This window comes from Stomoxys calcitrans, chromosome 3, assembly GCF_963082655.1.
Source record: "Stomoxys calcitrans chromosome 3, idStoCalc2.1, whole genome shotgun sequence".
NCBI classification, from domain to species: Eukaryota; Metazoa; Arthropoda; class Insecta; order Diptera; family Muscidae; genus Stomoxys; species Stomoxys calcitrans.
In genome coordinates this window covers 125,102,858-125,124,571 of record NC_081554.1, presented here as the reverse complement: position 1 = coordinate 125,124,571, position 21,714 = coordinate 125,102,858, and the positions used below count along the sequence as shown (strand labels likewise).

General features: G+C 39.0%; 2 protein-coding genes across 5 annotated transcripts in view; one reads left to right on the top strand and one right to left on the bottom strand.

The window, feature by feature from the left end:
* The first annotated feature begins 210 nt into the window (after nt 1-210).
* Nucleotides 211-21,642, top strand: LOC106083680 (COP9 signalosome complex subunit 2). Of its 2 annotated transcripts, none has more exons than XM_059366080.1 (7): nt 211-371; nt 456-650; nt 718-843; nt 910-1,391; nt 20,475-20,807; nt 21,085-21,230; nt 21,478-21,642. In XM_059366080.1, the coding sequence occupies exons 1-6, from the start codon at nt 318-320 to the stop codon at nt 21,227-21,229; spliced, it is 1,335 nt and encodes a 444-aa protein (XP_059222063.1). In that variant the 5' UTR covers nt 211-317; the 3' UTR covers nt 21,230; nt 21,478-21,642. The 2 variants fall into 2 exon arrangements, with proteins under 2 accessions (XP_059222063.1, XP_013102301.1); XM_013246847.2 differs by having other exon boundaries at nt 21,469-21,642.
* LOC106083682 (protein rolling stone-like) overlaps nt 21,376-21,714 on the bottom strand; it is a 39,758-nt gene continuing 39,419 nt past the window's right edge. For all 3 annotated transcript variants that reach the window (XM_013246848.2, XM_059366082.1, XM_013246849.2), the window contains exon 6: nt 21,376-21,592. In XM_013246848.2, the coding sequence (XP_013102302.2) occupies nt 21,412-21,592 (181 nt within the window). In that variant the 3' untranslated portion in view covers nt 21,376-21,411. The remainder of the gene's footprint in view (nt 21,593-21,714) is intronic.

Below are 21,714 nucleotides of genomic sequence, written 5' to 3'. Positions count from 1 at the left end.
ATATATATATTTAATTTTTTCCGCAGAGCTGCTTGCTTTGAAGAAAAATAAAGTAATTACCTACAATTATAAGCTTGACATTTGCTGTAAAATATTGAGAGCACAAAATTTCTCCGTTATTTCAATCCTCTTTGATGACGAGCCTTCAGTGCTGCCTAGTTTACCGAAATGGTATCGATAAATTCTGTCATACCATTATTTATCGTTTTACTTGGCTCTGTGCATTATATTTCATATTGTTGGAATACAAGTAAAGTAAGTTTTCTAATTTTTAATATAAATTCTAATTTAAACGGAAGGCTGCCGTTGATTTAACAATGTCTGATAATGATGATGATTTTATGTGCGAGGATGACGAAGATTATGGATTGGTAAGTGCTGGAAATTCGGCATTGTCCAGAAGGAAAAGCCGGCCAATCTTCTGAACAGCAACTGTTTACTCCGATGTTCTGCAGGAATACTCAGAAGATAGTAATTCGGAACCTGATGTGGATTTGGAAAATCAATACTACAATAGCAAATCTCTGAAAGAGGATGATCCTAAAGCTGCTTTGGCTTCCTTCCAAAAGGTTTTGGATTTGGAGAACGGCGAGAAGGGCGAATGGGGATTTAAGGCTTTAAAGCAAATGATTAAAATTAATTTCAAACTAGTAAGATGTTTAACTATTTCCCAAATGTACTTGGTTTTAATAATTTTTTTAAACTTCCTGTCTGCAGAACAACTATGAGGAAATGATGGTTCGGTATAAGCAATTACTAACTTATATTAAGAGTGCAGTCACACGCAATCACTCGGAGAAATCTATTAATTCTATTCTAGATTATATTTCTACTTCTAAGAATGTAAGAAACCATCCACTCGCTGCTGCTGACCTCATTGTGAAATGTCTAACAAATTCTTATTTGCAGATGGAGCTTTTGCAAAATTTCTATGAAACTACCTTGGAAGCTTTAAAAGATGCCAAAAATGATCGTTTGTGGTTTAAGACCAATACTAAATTGGGCAAACTATATTTTGACCGCAACGAGTTTGGTAAATTGCAAAAAATCCTCAAACAACTGCATCTATCTTGTCAAACCGATGATGGCGAAGATGATTTAAAAAAAGGCACTCAACTCCTAGAGATTTATGCATTGGAAATCCAGATGTACACAGTCCAAAAAAATAATAAAAAGCTAAAAGCGCTATACGAGCAATCATTGCATATTAAATCGGCCATACCGCATCCATTGATAATGGGTGTCATTCGAGAGTGCGGTGGTAAAATGCATTTGCGCGAAGGTGAATTTGAAAAGGCACATACGGATTTCTTTGAAGCATTTAAGAATTATGATGAGTCTGGCTCACCGAGACGTACGACATGTTTGAAGTATTTGGTGCTGGCAAATATGTAAGTAAATTCCTAAAGCACTATTGGAGATAAATAAACCACGTCGACCAGTTGAGGGTTAGAAAAATTTTACTACAAAGATCCCCAAGATACAGAAGTATAAATTAGTTTCATAGGGGAATTTTTATAGTTCAGAAATTGTGTCTCCTTTCTTTAAATTCGTTGTCTCCAATGACAACCAAGAAGAAATTGCTTAAGCAGAAACTCACAATGGTCTTTAACTTTAAGAATTTTGGTTTGCTTATCTAACTGGAGGCCACCGTAGCGAAGTGGTTAGCATGTTCGCCAATGGCGCTGAACGCCTGGGTACGAATCCTGAATCAGAGAAAAAATGTCAGCGTTGCTGGCGACATTTGTGAGGTCCTATGCCATGTAAAAACTTCTCCCTAAAGAGGTGTCGCATTTGTTTCGTATTTAGTAGATGGTGATGACCAATTTGAGACAACATTCATGCAGACACGATTAAAGTTTAAGCTCAATGCTTTGAGCTCCGATCTGTGTGGCGTTCATCTTCATCACGAGAAGCTCAGCTGATATCTACCGGACGCATTTAAGGGTTGCGGATAGTAGAATGCTCCATATAAGGAGTAGCCTTCAACTGTAGTCGTGGACAATCATCGGTATCGAGCGAAACAAACTCTCTCACTGGGGAATTCGAAGCTTAGTTACTTTTAAAAGGGAGTGACTCAGAGTGGCGTTCTCTTTCTTATACAGTTTAACCTCTTCCTCACAAAAATCGCTCAAACCCGTACTAATGATTATATGTTTTATGCAGTTTATGTTTTATGCCACGGAGGCCACCGTGGTGCAGGGGTTAGCATATCCGTCTGTGATGCAAAACGCCTGGGTTCAAATCCCGGCGTGAACATCAGAAAAAAATTGCTAATGCTGGCTTCTTTTGAGGTATCCTGCTATGTTAAATCTTCTCTACATAACGGTGTCACTTTGCGGCACGCCGATCGGACTCGTCATAAAAACGGAGGGGCCTCCGAACGCCACACATATCGGAGCTCAAAGTTCTAACCTGTTTGGTGCTTATGTTATCCCGTGCCGGATTCTTGTTTGAAACCATTTTTGTTATTTCACTCCGCAAGAATATTTTCGGGAAAAATTTTAAGTCACTCAAGGATAGCTACGATAGTGTTATCCAGTAGGCGGTTGATGATCTGCGTCTGTTTCCAGTGGAGCGGTAGATCTAGAGCCAGAGAGTAGGCTTAGCTGGTCTTTGCAATCCATTCCAGGCTCCCCTAGAAGACAGCTGACTGTCAAGCAGGGGCTTTAAACGAAGACACCTGGTTCGCGAGAGGGCCGAACCATTTTTATCTTCGCATGTATATAATTTGCCTTGGCCATCGGCCTTCTCAGGCAAGCCAATTCGCTCTTTAAGGGTTTGGAATAATGAAAGACGCATCGATCTCACGTTAATTGAGAGGCTTGGCGCAAATAATCCCAAAACTCTCATCGATAAGGAGAGAGGTTCCCTTATTTGGACTCTTAGATTCGCTGAATCGGCTACCCCAAAGGCTACACGTCTAGGTTCAGAAACGGCACCGCAGTCCGCCAAAAATCTGCGGTCACCTGGAGGGCATCCCATGCCCAAAAGAACTAAGGCGAACTATAGTAATATGACAGCCGGTTGTACGTACTGGATTGATTCGATGGATTCCTTCATGGGCTACAACAACAACATAGTAATAAGGTTCCAAGGACCTTACGCTTAAGGCTATATTCCACTACATGTTCTTGTCTTATGACATGCCACTTTTTATGTATCATTGGTATTTCATTACATATGTCAAAATTGTCAATTTACATACGATAAATTGTTTTTGTTAGCACACTAGTATGCTATTTTTGGACGACATAACCTAAAAATATGACCAAATGCTGATTTTTTATGGCTACAAATTGTTAAAGTTTTGAAAACAATTTAATTTGGGGTTGCATTTATTCTGTTTAAAACAAAATTTATTTATTTATTCGTATCACACTATGTGTGCAACTTTAACAATAGCAAAATTTGACATGTCATAAGACAAGAACATGTAGTGTGATGGCACCTTAAGGACAGCTTGGTGATTGTAGTTGTCGAAAGGAGAGAAGAACACGGCTGCATACTTATGTAGGCTTATGATGCAGGCTGGTATCGGGGCCGATGTTGTTGTGGTTGTAGCAGTTTGTTGTGTTCTATATTTCGTCTGTTTGATTCTGTTGAGTATCCAGGGACTCCGCGACTAAGATGAGGTGCGTCTAGACGGATTTGGGTCTGAGTCGAGTGGGTCTGGCTGGGCAGTTAAACAGGTGACTGGTCTTGCTCTGTAGAAGTTGAGGCGGCTGCATCAACTGGATCGTTATTGAGCCAGACCGAACTTAGTTTGCCGGGAGAGGTCAATTGCTTCAGGTGCAATGGGAGTTGGTTCTTCTCCAAGGACTACATTCACCCGATAGCTATTTACCGCATCTGCAACCTTGTCTGCATCATTATTGTTCAGACCCGCTTGATATAGAGGTTTTCTCTTGTAGCGCTGAACCTCACGCTCTAGATCATGTAGATCTACCTTAAGGCCACTGGTTGGTACCTATCCACAAGATGGTGATTTAGATGGTTTCTGCGATAATAGCCCAAAAGGAATTGCTTACACAGCATGTAGTTATGTCTTCGCAGGGGTAGGATATTTTTTTCCTGATGGAGGTGGTCCACATGAGAACTGAGGAGGCAGCCCATCGCAATTCGAAGGGCGGCATTCTGAAAGATCTGGATATTATTCCACAGCGTGTTACAGAGCTGTTACAGCCTGACGCCACGATCGTACAATCGTCCGCATATGATACGAAGTTCGAAAATCAAACAAAAGGGTGAGCTGCTTATTGAATATATTATGAGTTGCGATCTGGCGATTTCTTCCCTTTATTACAAGGAACAGGCAAAAGTTACTAGATGTTACCTTTGCATCGGAGGATATAAGGGGAAGGATATGTGATTGGGTGCTGTTGAATGACCACAGCTTCTTTGATCATCGTTATATAAGTTTCAGCCTTGTAGAAAATAGTGCTAAGAATATATAAGGGCGAGCTGAGAAAGGATCAGAACAATTTCTGGGCGAAATTCTGCACCTTTGTGGAGGTTATATCTGAGGCCTCTAGGTTAAAAAATATCCTATCCTCGAGACCTTTTACGGTGGTATATATTCAGAAGTCAGATTATGGATGGATAAGGTCTAGTGAGAAAACACTACCACTAATCGTTGATTCACATTTCCCGGGAAACTTGCCAGCGGACAACGTGGCGCCAGAAGATCTCACTGGTATGCATTCGTCGGAAAATTGTGTCTGAGACAAAAACCAGACAGCCATTAAATCCCAGGAAAACGTATTTCTCAACAAGATGGCTGAACAGTTCAAAATTCACCTGTTCTGGGTGCCGGGCCACAGAGATATCCTACGAATTGTTGTTGTTGTTGTAGCAGTGTGATGTACACTTAGGAGGCAGCCCTTGCCGATGGAGAACTCCATCGGGTCAATCCGGTACGTACAACCGGCTGCCATGGGATTGTGAGCAGACGAGCTTGCGATACTAGGAACTACCTTACACATTCCAGGGAAACTGGAATCTGTGGGTATGCCTCTAGCGATATGTAAGCTAAGTTTTTAGATTCAGGACCGAAGGGCAACGAATGATAGATGGTCAAAATTATGTGGCCTAATCTAGCCTTGAAGAAGTCTGCCGCTTTGCTGTCAATGGCTAGAACAGACGTCTCAGTCATTGTGACCGTTATGACAGCATATTGTCTGATCGTAAAACATGCTGACACACTGTAGGTTTCCAGTAACGACTTAAACAGGATGGCCATTTGTATTTAAATGTGCCAATAACTCGCCTTGTCATATCGAGCATCATAGGCACTCAGTATTTGTGCAAGATCCGGTGCCACCCGACCTGTTACTGAAACTCTCCACTCGATACCGCTGATTGTCCGCGACTGCAGTTACAGATACTCTATATGGAGCATTCCACTATCCGCAACCTGTGGACGCGCCCGGCAGCTAAGCTTCCCTTAATATGGTCTCTGCGATAGCAGCATTGTGGCTAAATGTTATTCCACTGTCGCTCAACAGGCGAGTCCACAACGGCGGTGCATAGTCTAATACTGACCAGCCAATTGCTTTCTTTGAAGTCAACAAGGTTTCTTGAGGAACTTGTTTATACTTCTGACCTTGTCACAGCGGTATGTGCGAAATTTGCAAATGGCTACATGCAAATGTGGCTACAACAACAACAGTGGCTGAAGATTTGGAGGCGAATGTCTTAAAATTTCTTGCAGCGAAATCAATGTCAAAATCGGCGAGATAGCAGTTCAACCTCACCTAGATTTCATTAACGAGGAGGTGCATGATCGTACAATCGCCCGTAATCCAACGTTTTATCGTCGGCTCGAGGAACGTGTTTGCGATTTTCTGACCATATCGAAAGCTTTCGAAAGGTTCAGAGTCACGAAGTCCATTCTATCGCATGGTATCACCTGATATAGACAATGTATTGATTGCGTGCGAAGCAGTCGTCGTGCTATGCGATTTTCACCTTCAAGCACAGCATTTATTCGGTAGTCTTTCTAATCCTCGTGATATTTTTTAGACCCGCTTACAATAATATGTAATATTGCGTGTGTGTGTGTGTGTGCGTATTTGTCTATTGCTCGATATCATGGTCATCCAACCTGATGACTCTGAGCGGTTGTTGCCTAATAGACCATCTGCATTTCCAGGCTTCTCTCTAAGACTTTTCATCCTTAATTTCATTTACGACTGGCGCTGTTCAAGGTTTATTTTCCAACCTGGATTCAATCGGAAATCGTATAAAATTTAATAATAGCTCTCATATAAATGTTTCAGCTGACTATCACTTGAAGAATTTTTGAATGTGCATTTATCAACCGATTTTCTTAAAATTTTGCACAATGTATATTACTACGGCTTCTAATATGCGTGTGTCATGCCATGCCATGTTGACCAATGTTGAAATAATGTAGTTATTTGTCCAACGGTCCTCACAAAATTTGACTTAGAACACTTAAAATTTCCGCTCGATTTCATAGAAATCGGTTCAGATTTAGTTATAGCACACATATCGCCTTACTTTCAATTCTGGATCCTTTACAACCCCTTTTATAAAATAAATTAGAAATTTTGCCGAATAGTTTCTTTCATTCTTACTTTCTTCTTGATGAAATCGGATCAGTTTTGAAATTAACGTATTGTCCGATTTTACATTAATCACACAACTGTCACTCAATATATTTGCTAAACTCAACATTTTCATCATGGTTACGTACACGAACAAAATACGCCTGTAAATCATAAAAATTTACTACCGAAACTCGGTAACGGTGACTGCCACTTTAAGAGTAATACCATCTTCATTGACGAAGATAATTTTTGGCATAATGGGTTCGTCAATACGCGTTATTGGTCTGGCGAAAATCCACATGTGCTTCACGAATCAACACTTTCTCCACAAAAAATAACTGTTTGGTGCGGTTTGCATGCCAGCGTCGTCATTGGGCCATACTTCGTCTTCGACGATGCCGTGAATGGACGAAGCTACCGTGAATGGACGAAGCTACCGTACCATTATTTTTGGCCTGAATTAGAAGATATGGAACTGGACGACTTGTGGTTTGACCAGGATGGTGCCACACAGCACACGTTAAATCGATTTTTTGAAAGGTAAGTTTGATGATAGTGCTATCTCAAACAATGGCCCAGTTGATTGGCCGCCTTGATCATGTGATTTCTTTTGGACTACCTCAATTCGTTCGCCTATGCCAACAAGTCGGCGACGTTGGAAGAGCTCCGAGCCAAAGCGAGAAATAGCCAGTTTTTGGCTGAAATATGTAACCGTGTCATCGAAAATGGGGTCCAATGTATTGACAGATACAGAAGTGCCCGTTGTAGCTATATAAACGAAGTCGAGTTCTAATAGATTGTGTTGATGGGCTTTTCGGTCATGTTTTTGTAATGAATAAAACTAATTTAAATTATTATTTTTCCCGTTTCGTAGGTTCATTTCTGACATCCTCAGGGGGTGGTTACTTTAAATGTCTATTGCAAAATAAAGTAGGCTATGAAATTACAATTTCTTGTGAGTTCGTTATTAAGCTTTTTACTTACAATTTGTTAATTTTTCTTTCACTTATATTTAGAAAATAAAAGGGACTGCAAAAACACATTTTGTACAAAAAAATAATTAATTGTCAAAAAACTTAATCTAGTATTACAGAAGGTATTTTCCCTTTAAGCTATTGCAACCGACTATTGTAGTTTGGTGTTGCCTTTAGTGGAAAGCCATGATTCTGTAGGTTTTCCAGTATACATCCTTTGTTTTCAATCCTCTCTTTGTCCAGTATTTTGACGTTCTTAAAATCAATGCCAATGCTGTCTTTTCCTTTTCTTATGTCTGCTTCATGTTCGCTCAATCGCACAACTAATCTTTTTGTTTTTCCCACATAAACTTTGTTGCATTGCTCTTTCTTTGAACTAGAGTTTGTTATGATATAAGCAGGGGTGCGAAATCGAGCAATTTTTACTCTGACTCCGATTTCGACTTCGAGCATCTAAGAATTTTGAGAATTTTTTTTTTTATTTTTTGAGCTATAAAAAATTACCGATTTTCGACAAACCAGTTTTTCTCAAAACATTACCAAGATGCCGGCAGAATTCTTTTCTTTTTTGACTAACTAGCTGACCCGGGCCCGCTCCGCTGTGCCTTCTTTTACTTTATATGGAACAAAAGTTTTCTTGGAATATTTATTTTCGACAATTAAATATATTTTAGTGAAATACCATGCTAACTTGACTAACAGTTTAACAATATAAGTGCCTTTAACTGAATCCCATATGATCTTTATTAGTCTACGAATTTAAGTTTGGATGTAAGGTGTACTCCATTTTTAAAATACTTCATTTCAGCCCGATATTTTCATGATGTCTGATTTAGTGGTGTTTCCGGGGGAGAGGTGGTCACCCAGATACTTGGCCCTGAAAAAATGTCAGCATCGTGCTCTTTCAAATACCATTTATTTAAACCCCATATTGCCATTGGCTTAAGAGGAGTTTACAGGATGAGGCGTCCCTCAAACACATGTCCCCAAAATAGGTTATCAAATTCGTTTTGTAATCTCCAATAACTTTCATTTGAGCCACTTATTGGCATGGTCGAAAATTTTTTTCCCTTTGGGAAAGGGGGTATGCCCTTAATACGTGGTCCTACATTTGGATATCAAATTCGTATTCTACTCCAAATACCTTTATTTGAGCCCCATATTGCAATGGTCAGTAAAAAATTGCTGTTTGTGGGGTATTTTGGAAAAGGGTAGACCCCCAGAAAATTGGACCCGAAAGTGGGTATTAATTCCTGCTCTACCCCCCAATATCTTTCATTTAAGCTCCACATTGACATGGTCGGTAAATATGCCCGATTTAGAGGTGTTTTCCGGATTGGGGTCCCGGAAAATATATCAGCAACGTGCACTATTCTCATATATCTTTATATCATTTATTTGAACCCCATATTGCCATTGGCCTCAAAATTGGATATCAAATTCGTTTTATAATCTCATTTAAACTCCTTATTGCAAAAGTCAGCAAATATGTCCGGTTTGGGGTATTGGCCCTAAAAACTATGAATATTTAGTTCCACTCTCTTTAAGACCCAAATTGTCTTGGTGAGCAAATACGTCCTATTTGGGGGTTGTTATGGTGGTGGGACGTCCTCTAGACAGTTGGCCCCTAATGTTGATATCAGCTACGTGGTCTACTCCCACATACCTTTAATTTGAGCCCCATATTTCCATAGTCGGCAAACATGACCGGCTCGGGCGTGTTTTGGGGGATGGGCGGCCACTCAGTGAGTTGACCTTGAAAATATATATCGTACTCGTGTTCTACTCTAAAAACCGTCTTATTTGAGCCTCATATTGCAATAATCAGAAAATACTTACTATTTTGGTGGTGTTGTTGGGGTGGCGTGGCCCCATAGACACTTTTCCCGAATATTGATAACAAATTCGTGCTTTACTCTCAAAGGCCTTTCATTTGAGCCCCATATTGCTATGGTCGTAAATTTGCCCCGTTTGTGGGATTTGGATATCAGATTCGTATTCTACTCGCAAATACCTTTCTTTTGAGTCTTATATTGCCATGGTCGGTAAAAATGCCCGATTTAGGGGTGTTTTGGGGCTTGGGGTGGTCCCCCTAGCACTTGGTCCGACAATTGGATATCAGATACGTTTTCTTATCCTAAATGTCTTTCATTTGAGTCCCATATTGTCGTGATTGGTCTAAATATATGTTTGGTAGGTTTTAGGATGGGGCAGCCCCCCTAGGTATCCCATCCGAAATTTGGATACCTAATTTTATTTTTAGGGTACTATATGAGATCGCATAAAATTTCGCTTAAATCGCACAAACCATCTCCGAGATCTGGCGTTTCTGAAAATTTGGGTAAGGGGGAGTGTCCGCCCCCCCCCCCCCCCCCCCTTCAGATATCAAAAAATGTAGTACCCTATTTTCGTAGTATCCCTGTAGTACCCTATAATGACCACGGGGTCATTATGCACCATCTGTGAAAATTTCAAGAAAATCGGTCCAGCCGTTTCTGAGTCTATAAGGAACACACAAACATACAAACAAACAAACACAAATTGATTTTTATATATTAGATTTCATTCGCCCGCTTTACGCCAATCCAAATTTCATTAGATTACCACATTTCTAAATCGAGATATAGAATATTCCTAAGGCAGTTCTAATCTTGGGTATTTTTCTACCCAATCATCGTTAAAAGGATAAGTCAGTCTACCCATATTCGCCCATCCGTTCAACAGATAGTCGAAATCGCGATTGCGTTCGAACGAATGAGTATTCGTATGAAAATTTTTGATACATTAATCCTATTAATGTAAGTCGTTGCAAATGTATCATTTGGTCCAGTTTGATTTTAGGTTATAATACTAAACAATTTTAAAATACTTAAAAATAGTTTCGTACCACGTTTCTGAGGACGGACTTTGAAACTGTTAAAAAACTGAGCATTTTTGTTATATTTGTTAACCCTACACCACTCTGTCATACAAAGAAGAGATATAGTCATAAAAAGAGGAGAAATATAAAAAGAAGAGAAACTTCGATAGGCGAATTTAACAAAATATATTTCTCTTCTTTTTATGACTATCTCTTCTTTGTATGACAGAGTGGTGTAGGGTTTACAAATATAACAAAAATGCTCAGTTTTTTAACAGTTTCAAAGTCCGTCCTCAGAAACGTGGTACGAAACTATTTTTAAGTATTTTAAAATTGTTTAGTATTATAACCTAAAATCAAACTGGACCAAATGATACATTTGCAACGACCTACATTAATAGGATTAATGTATCAAAAATTTTCATGCGAATACTCATTCGCTCGAACGCAATCGCGATTTCGACTATCTGTTGAACGGATGGGCGAATATGGGTAGACTGACTTATCCTTTTAACGATGATTGGGTAGAAAAATACCCAAGAATAGAACTGCCTTAGGAATATTCTATATCTCGATTTAGGAATGTGGTAATCTAATGAAATTTGGATTGGCGTAAAGCGGGCGAATGAAATCTAATATATAAAAATCAATTTGTGTTTGTTTGTATGTTTGTGTGTTCCTTATAGACTCAGAAACGGTTGGCTTAGATGTACCTTCCATGTATTTATGTTGCCCGATATTCCCTTCTTGATCCTTTGCCAGAGTATGAATGTACCGATATTCTCAACATTTACACAATTATTTGCTCTATTACTCCTAAAATATGTACAGATTTTAGTCGACATTCTTCATAGAGACAAGATTTTTTTTAATATTATTTTTCCAAAATCAAAATTTCAATGCAATTTTTTAAGACAAAACTTCAATAACATTTTTTCTAAAGCTCAAACTTTTAATGAAATTTTTTCTAAAGCATTAACTTTTAATGATTTTTTTTAAAACACAATTATCATTATGAACGTTGAGTGGAGCGGACGTGTTTTCATTCCGCTCCTCAAAGAAAAATATCCGTGTCTCAGAATAGGTACTACCTATTACGAAAAAAATTTAACGCCTTTTTGGAATAGGCTCAAAATGAACTCCAAAGACCCAACACCTGTGGTGGTGGCATCATACCGTAGCATGTTGTCCACCCCTCCTATAGGTGTGGGTGCCTTGGCACATGTAGTTGAGAGTAATGCCTCAAGCGCACAACTAGTCGTCAGACAAACTAATAAGGAAGAGACGGATAAATCAGAGGGATGCACAGTTCGTCCTTTAAGTAAAGGTGGTGTTTCCGACTCGGATTCAGACAGCGACAATGTCAATGAAACAGTCATCGCAGCCGAATCGAGAGATGATGGCAGAGGTGCTATGCTCACAAGCAGACCGGGAAAGCGATCCAGGCCACGACAAAGGAGACAGACGAATATGTACCAGCAGCGCAATCGGGCGAAAGTGCAGGATGGTGGAAGGGATCGAACATTCGAAGCACTTCTACGGAAGCTGGAAAGAGAATCAGATCTCCCGAAGAGCATAACACTGCTATAATGCTGAAGAAGCAAAAGAGCTCCCCGCTTTCAAGTACTCTGGGAAGACCAAGTCAGCTTCCCCCGCAATAGAGACACCAGACAGTGTCCTGTGGACTGTGACTTCTCGGGTTATCGAACATGTATTGAATTCTGAAGGAGCTGTGAGTATAAAGGGGACATCTTAACGCGGCGCTTTGCGTCAGCGGAATGTATTGATACCGTCAAAGCTCGACCTTGTGAGAAAGATGGATATCCCACAGCTCATAAAGGCGACGGTCTGATGATGGAAGTCTTAAACAAGCAAAAGCAAGAGTTGGCCGTGAAGAATTTGGAGGTTCTTCATAGGGAGGAGAAGCAGGAAGGAACTCTCCTTGTGGTGGGCATTGATCAAGTCTTCGTGACAAGTTTGGCTAAGACTAAAGGCATGGCGTACTACGGGGCCATGACAGTCTTTTTCAAGATTGGGAAGACAAGGATAGGCGAATATCCACATATTGAGCCATCAGGCAGTGCAGTGGGGGGACACTTATCAACGCCTAACGGACAGGGACCGACGACGGCGACAATTCCATTGCAGCCGGTTGTACATGCCGGATTGACCCGATGGAGTACTTCATCGGCAAGGGCTGCCGCCTCAGTGTGTAACACACTGCTACTACAACAAGAAGGACGAGATAATCACCGACTCTCTCAATATTGGGAAAACTAGGATAAGCGAAAACCCTAATGGTAAAACATCAGGCAGTGCTGCAGAGGCGAGAAACCCAACACAGCCTAACGAACCGGGACCCGACGACGGAACCATCAACGACTTTCTTGAGATTAGTAAGACTAGGATTGATAAAGATCCTAATGCTGAAACATCAGGCAGTGCAGTGACAGAGAACTCAATGCCGCCTAACGCACAGGGAGCCGACGATGAGACCATAACCTAGTCCATAAAGAAGTCCATTTACTCAAGATTTGGAAGACTAGCAAGGCAAAGGTCCTAATATTGGAACATCAGGCAGTACAGGGACGGTAGACTCAATACAGCCTAACGAATAGGGACCAGGTGATGGAACCATTACCGACTTTCTCAAGATTCGGAAGACTAGGATATGCAAAGATCCTAATATTAAAACATCAGGCAGTGTAGTCACTGGAAACCCAATGAAGCCTAAAGACCAGGGAGCAGACGTTAAGACTAACACCCACTTCCAAGATGCCCATCTAATGGACGACCAATGATTGAGGTCATCCAGATAAACCTCCACCGGAGCGAGGCAGTTTCTCACTTTCTGATGGATAAATCAGCAAGGGTAAGATCCATATTGCCTTAATTCAGGAGCCATGGACGACCCGGAACAAAGTTACTAGACTGAACCATATAAACTTCCATTTGTTCTATGCTAAAACTGGTACTCGACCTAGGACCTGCGTTATTTGTCATAAAAATTCCTTATCAGAACATCGCTACATTAGGTTTAGTATAGCACGGTCAGCGCCGGATCCGATAAGCTTCCTTAATAAGTTGAAAACCAACTGGACAAATTCGGAAGACTACTCAGAAGAAGACTTGGGCAAGATAATTTAAATTGTCCAAGCATAGAAGAGATTGACGACAATGACAATAGGTTTACGACTGCACTAGTGGAGTCTTTCGAAGATAGTTGTACTCTTCGGGAAAGGAAATCAGCCCAAGAAAAACCCTGGATAACGGGGGAGATTCGCAACATTGAGAAAGAGGTCCGCCGACTTTTTAACAGAGCACGTCGTAAAAAAACGGAAGTATATTGGGATGTACTATGTAGACGGGCCGTAGCCTCGAAATGGGGCCTGAATCCGAGGATAGTCCACTGGATCTACAGAAGCGTGATTAGACCAATACATAATTACGCCTCAGTAGTTTGGTGGACTGCTATGGAGAAAAAGTGCAACATAAGAACCATACAACAGTTTCAGAAAACATTTTGTCTTGGCATAGGCGGAGGGATGAGGACCACGCCCACTAGGGCACTGGAGACTATTCTAGATATCCGACCCACTGACATACAGATTAAGTGTGAGGCAGCCACTGCCGCTATGAGAATTGATTGAGGATGGGAGCAGCTCATACCATCGCGGTATGATCGAGGCGACGATAGGAAACCTGGAAGGAAGGGAAAAGGTTTCTGATCGGATACCTGAGACGTCACTTGAGGTCGAGTACGAGGCATTGCTGCCATCGGCACAGTCTTGCACTGACGGAACCCTATTATTGCCGTCTGGAAGATCATATTACACGTATGGATCAAAGCTAGGAGACATAGTGAGCCTGGGGGTCTACATTAATAACTTATACGGTCCAGTGGCGGAGATCCGTGCGATCACGGAATGCGTGAGGTTGTGTGGTACTAACGCCCATTGCCCATAAAGGCAATAACAACCAGGAGGGTAAGATCACGAACAGTCTTGCAGTGTAAGAAGGAGATTTACGCCTTTTCTGAGGATGGCATAACCCGCATCGGGCCATAACGGAGTAAGGGGGAATGAAAGGGCAGACGATTTGACAGTGTACGCCAGAGAACTGCCGTCGATAAACCTTTCGGGTCGACGCAGTCCTATTTAAGGGAGTGGTAACACTGTGGAACAGCGAAAAAGTCGGTAGGATGGCGAAAATCCTACGGCGTGATCCGGATCATGAGAGGACAAGGCTATTACTGGAAGGAAGTAAGAAAGAGGTCAGTATAGCTTTTGGTTTCATAACGGGGCACATAGGACTACGAGCTCACTTATGCAAAACCGGTGCTGCAAGTGATAGCATGTGTAGGGCATGTGGGGAAGATGATGAGACGTTGGAGCATTTCCTATATCATTGCCCGTCTTTCGGCCCAACAGACACCGGTACATAGGTGAGGACACAATAGCAGACATGAACCAACTTAGGGGAGTGGTATGGAAAACAAATAAGGAAGGAATCACGGAATTCCTAACTTAATTTTTTTCTTTTTCGAGGCTACTTTTTAGTTTTTTTGTTTTTAGAGCGCACAACAAGCCTGGCTTAGGCTTATGTCCATTGTGACACGGGGCGGATTTATACATGCACCCCCTTTTCAACCTAACCTAACCTTTTCCAAACACAATATTTTATTTATTTTTTTTTTGACAAAATTTAAGTTAAATGTTTTCAAAGAATTTGTCAATGAAATCTTTTTAAAAGACAATTAAAAAAATCTAAGCTCAAATAATATTTCAATAATATTTTAAATAATATTTCAAAGAAAATTTTAAAGACATTTTGATATTTTTCTTAAATTTTTCTAAAGAAAAAATTTCAATTAAAAGTTTCTCTAAGAGCAATTTCCCTAAAACTTTGACAAGTTTTATTATATTTTACTTAACTGTTTTTCAATTCATACTCGGTGTCTTTCTGTATTTTATTACATTTTTTTATCAACATTTCAATGGAATGCATTTTCATGACATGATATATCTAAATGAGAAACGAAACACGAATTTCATATATGAAATATTGATAAATTATTTAAATAAAAACCAAAAAGATCTCGAGCTTGAATTTAAAAAATGCAAAATTGAATATCGAAGTCTACTATAAAAATTACAACATTCTATTATTTTATTCTACAAAACGTTTAGAATCACCTTTTTTTGCTGAAACATTTTTACTACTTTGTCCGAGAAAATTATGTCGTCTCCGGGCAAAATTGCTTGAATCCTACTCTACAGGCTTAGATATAAGTTGAGTTTAATTCCATTTGATTCCTTTTAACTATGGAAAAAATATCGTCCAGGTATTTAGAAATGTATTCTATAGGTATGTCCTTTAATCTAAGTTTCTCTATCACGTCGTCAAGTAGTTTGGCAATAGGTGGTGACAGGGCATTTCCCATCGGCCTACAATAGGTTTGATGGTAAAATTTGTTGTCATATTGGAAGTAAATGTTGTCATTCAGAAAGAATTGAAGTACATTTGAACCTCGATTATCCAGGCCTCTATCCACTGTTAACAGGCATGCTGTTCTTTTGATGTTGAACCTCTATTAACCGTGCTTTACCTTTATTATCCGTGTGTCAATAATGTTCCCTCTATTATGTCTTTATATTATATTTCGTTGAAAACAGATTTTGCTATTTATTGCCAATGAATTTGGACAAATTATAGCATGGGACTTTCATCGAGCATGTTATTGGTCTAATATGAATTCCAACTATGTTCATTTTGGTGCCTCAACTGCAATTTCTGATCTCATTTTTTGAACTTGGTTATATTTCCATTTTTAAAAAGGTCAGTGGCTATATTGTTGTTCGCAGTTCGTAACTTTAAGTGGGATCGGACCTAATGTGTTTATATGTGATTCTGTCCTCCAATAGTTCATTCATCTTGTTTTTTTATTCGTCCCTATGCATTACCACCGTTTTGTTTCTTTTATCTGCGGTAGTAATGCGGTAGTATCGTTTCTTTGTGTTTATCTAAGTATTCTTTAGTTCTCTCATAAATTTCCATTGTAAGTTTTTCTAATTTATTGTTTGATATACTTCTACGGTGATTTGCGGTTCTTCCTGCGATTTTTGCCCTCGTTATTTCTTTATCACGTTCATCCTTTAATGTCTGAATCCATTGTTCCATATCTGCTTTCAGTGGTATTGGCTTAAACTTTTTCCGGTGCACTAGTAAAGAAAATTTTTTTCCACTGACAGTATTCATGTCATTTCCTCATTAAATTCTATGTTCGTGGAATTTATAAACCAGTTCTCTTTTAGTTTCAATTTCAAATTTCAAATTCTGGTATTGTAGTCTTCTGATTTTGGATAAATGCATGTTGTTCCTAATATTAAAGCCTCGATTGCGTTGTTACTCCTTAAATTGCTATAGTTTTGTTTTGTTCTGTGCCCTTTTTATACCCACCACCGTAGGGTAGGGGGTATATTCATTTAGTCATTCCGTTTGCAACACATTGAAATATCAATTTCCGACCCTACAAAGTATACATATATTTCGGATCGTCGTAAAATTCTAAGATGATTTAACGATGTCCATGTGTCTGTCCGTCTTTCCTTCTGCCCGTCCGTCTGTTGTAATCACTCTACAGCCTTCAAAAATTGAGCTGAAATTTGGCACAGATACGTCTTTTTGATTCACGCTGGTTAAGTTCTTGAACGGGCCAAATCGGACCATATTTGGATATAGCTGCTATATAGACCGATTTTCCGATAAGGGTCTAATGCCCATAAATGATATATTTTTCATCCGATTTCGCTGAAATTTAAAACAGTGAGTAGTTTTAGGCCTCCCGACATATGACCCAAATATGGTCCATATCAGACTATATATAAAGCTGCCATATATACCGATCTGCCGATAAAGGGTCTGAAGCCCATAAAAGCTTTATTCATTACTTGATTTCACTGAAATTTGAAACAGAGGGTTATCTTAAGCCTCCTGATATCTGACATAAATATGAATCAAATCGGACTATATTTAGGTATATATAGACCGATCTCCAAATAAAGGGTCTAAAACCCAAAAAAGCTTTATTTTTTAACCGATTTCGAAAATTTGGAACAGTGGGTAGTCTAAGTTCTCCCGACATCCGTCCCAAATATGGTTCGGATCGGACTATATTTAGATAAATCTGCCATACAGACCGATAAGGGGTCTGAAGCGAATAAAAAGTTTATTTTTTATCCGATTTCGCTGAAATGTGAAACAGTAAGTAGTTTTGGGCCACCCGCTATCCGATCTAAATATGGTAAAAATCGGACTGTATTTAGATATGGCTGTCATATAGACCGATGTGCCGATTATGGGTCTGAAGCTAATAAAAGCTTTATTTATTACCCGATTTTTTTGAAATTTGAAATACAAAATTCAACAGTGACTTATATTCATTAGCCCACTCAATATCCGTGTCGAATTTGGGTGCATAAGTTATCCAATTTTCACCGGATTGTGACGAAAGGGGGTTTTCATATATACGAGATGGGCTTGGGTCTCCAAAGTTCGGCCCGGGCGAACTTAATGCCTGTTTACTTGTTATTTCTCTTATATTGCTATGCGTCTCTATTACTTCTACGTTGAGTACTTTTAGTTGGAAGTTATACTAAATTTTTCACTTCTCTCTTTGTCTTTAAAAGTTCTTCTTCGTATTGCTCACTTTGCTCAACTATGAAATCCTGTATGTTGTTGTTTTTCGGCGGGCCCTCCGAATGAATTGTAATTTTTGTTATTGACCAATTTTTTAATGTGATTTAATAGATTGTTTTGCATGTTCCATTCATAAATGTTTTGATTGTACATCAAGCCGATAGTAAAGTTTTTGAAATATCTCAAATGGTTTGGGTTTCATTAAAAAAAAAAATTTATTCCATGTTGAAAACCCGATACATAAATCTTACTTACTTTACTTTAATTAGCTATGGCAAAACATTTGTTCCACCAGCTGAACGTTGAATACCGTTCCCCTCGCCTCGATCTTCTGCGCTCATTTAATAATCTCTGATACCAAGTTTCGAGGTGTCTCCCAACACCTGATCTTTCCATCGGGCTTTTGGTCGTCCCGGTCTGCGTGTACTACCGTGTTTGCCTTCAAAAGACTTCCTTGCTGGGGCTTCTTCATCCATGATAACAACATAACCTAGTCAACGCTGCCGTTGTAATTTATATATATTGGGTTGCCCAAAAAGTAATTGTCGGTAATATAGTCGGCGTTGACAAATTTTTTCAACGGCTTGTGACTCTGTAATTGCATTCTTTCTTCTGTCAGTTATCAGTTGTTACTTTTAGCTTGCTTTGGAAAAAAAGTGCGCGAAATTTACATTGTTTACATTTGTTTGTTTGGCGTCAATTTTAATATGGGTACCACATGTATTGAAAGAAATTCATTTAACAAACCGAATCAACGCTTGTGATATGCACCTTAAACGCAATGAATTGATCCGTTTTTAAAATGAATCATAACTGGAGATGAAAAATGGATTGTTTACAACAACGTTAGTCGAAAACGATCATGGTCCAAGCATGGTGAACCAGCTCAAACCACTTCAAAGGCTGATATCCACTAAAAGAAGGTTATGCTGTCTGTTTGGTGGGATTGGAAGGGTGTGGTATATTTTGAGCTGCTTCCAAGGAACCAAACGATTAATTCGGATGTTTACTGTCAACAATTGGACAAATTGAATACAGCCATCAAGGAGAAGCGACCAGAATTGGTCAATCGTAAAGGTGTCATATTCCACCAGGACAACGCTAGACCGCACACATCTTTGGTCACTCGCCAAAAACTGAGTGAGCTTGGCTGGGAACTTTTGATGCATCCACCATATAGCCCTGACCTTGCACCATCAGACTACCATTTATTTCGATCTTTGCAGAACTCCTTAAATAGTAATACTTTCGGCAATGATGAGGCTATAAAATCGCACTTGGTTCAGTTTTTTGCAGATAAAGGCCAGAAGTTCTATGAGCGTGGAATACTAAATTTGCCAGGAAGATGGCAAAAGGTTATCGAACAAAATGGCAATTATATATTTGAATAAAGTTCATTCTAAGTTTTATTAAAAAATGCATTTACTTTCTTTTAAAAAATCCGCAATTATTTTTTAGGCAACCCAAAATATACATATATAAATCTATTGCATCAAAATCGGTTCAGACTATTTATTGCTTCCATTAGAAATGCATTGTCCGAGTTTCACTTAGAAGCCCGCAGTCACTACATCACTCTTCAGAAAACCTCAAATGTCAATTTCGATAAAGCCATGGGATTGCATCATATAACGATATGGCCTAGTTTACATTTGCAAATGTAAGAAGAGAAGGTATAACTTACGTTAATAGTTATAATTTATTACAAAACTTCTAAGATAAAACCCAATTTCTTGTTAAAAGAAACAATCAAATTACTATGTGCTTGTGAAAATCCAAAAAACCACCAAAATCATTCTCGTTCTCTTTTTATAACGGTACGTTGTACAGTCGAGGTGTCACCCAACACCTGATTTTTCCATCGGGCTTGTGGTCGTCCCGGTTTGCGTGTACGAGCGTGTTTGCCTTCAAAAGACTTCCTTGCTGAAGCTTCTTCATCCATTCTGGCAACAAGACCTAGTCAACGCAGCCGTTGTATAATATTCATAAATCTGACTTATTGCATCAAAATCGGTTCAGACTATATATTGCTCCTATTAGAAATGCATTATCCGAGTTTCACTTAGAAGCCCGCAGTCACTACATCACTCTTCGGAACACCTCAAAAGTCCATTGAGATAAAGCCATGGGATTGCATCATGTAACGATGTGGCCTTGTTTACATTTACAACTGTAAGCAGAGAAGGTATAACTTACGTTAATAGAAATAATTTATTACAAAACTTTTAAGATAAAACCAAATTTCTTGTTAAAAGAAACAAACAAATTATTTCATACTACAATAGTTGTTGTGAAATTCCAAAATACCACCAAAATCATTTATATAACGTTTATAACTTATATGTATGTATATGAATTTCGTTTTAGGCTTATGAAATCTGGTATTAATCCATTTGATTCTCAAGAAGCTAAACCCTACAAAAATGATCCGGAAATTTTAGCCATGACCAACCTAGTAGTTTCCTATCAAAATAATGACATTAATGAATTTGAGTCAATATTGCGAACAAATCGCAGCAACATTATGGCTGATCCTTTCATACGAGAACACATCGAAGATCTATTACGCAATATACGCACACAAGTCCTAATAAAATTGATAAGGCCGTACAAAAATATTGCCATACCATTCATAGCCAACGCATTGAACATCGAACCATCGGAAGTAGAAAGCCTTTTGGTCTCATGTATACTAGATAAGTAAGTATAGACAATATGAGAAAGATTTGATTTCTTGAGCCTAGTACTTAGTTCATTCGCACGAAAATCGTCTGTCATTTGAATATGAAATATGCCGCATTCTTTGGACTGCATCCCAGTTCGTGAGCCTTAAATTACATTTGGAATTGGTTGAAGCGAAAATTTGGCAAAATAATTTTTTTTATAATGCGACAATTGACATTTGTTCGGGCGAAAAGTCGAACTCAGTACTAGGCCGTAAACTCAAAGCATAATTTTAATTCTGTTTAATTTCTAGCACGATTCAGGGACGCATTGATCAGGTAAATCAAGTTTTGCAATTGGATAAAGAGAATAGCACCGGCTACCGCTACAATGCCATCGAGAAATGGTCCAACCAAATTCACTCATTACAAATGGCTGTTATAAACAAAATGGCCTGAGGTGAGGGGGTCTCTATCGAAGTAGAGTTCTTTTTTACCCTATGATAAAAAATATGTAAACATTTCGCATATGTTTTTAACATTTAAATAAATTGAAGTCCAATCATAATTCTTATACACACCAAGATTTCGAAAACACATTGCGATATATGTATATTTTTTTATTGATGTAGGCTTATGTTTTAAACGCTTATAGTCAATTTGGAATTTCTACATTTACAATAAATATAACTTCTTAGTTTATATAGACAGAACAGCAGGAAGCAGAATACTAAAACTAATACCACACATCCAACAACGATTACTGCGGCCCATCCCGGTTTTGACCAGTCTAGAATTTCGTAGATGTACGCATTACCACTCCTAAAAAAGTTTTGGAAGGAAAATGAAATAAATAGTTGGTGTATTTGGAATTGTGATATTTTATTTAATTTTCAAAACGTTTGAGTTAAGGTTTAATTTATAGGCATTGCATTTTTAATGCG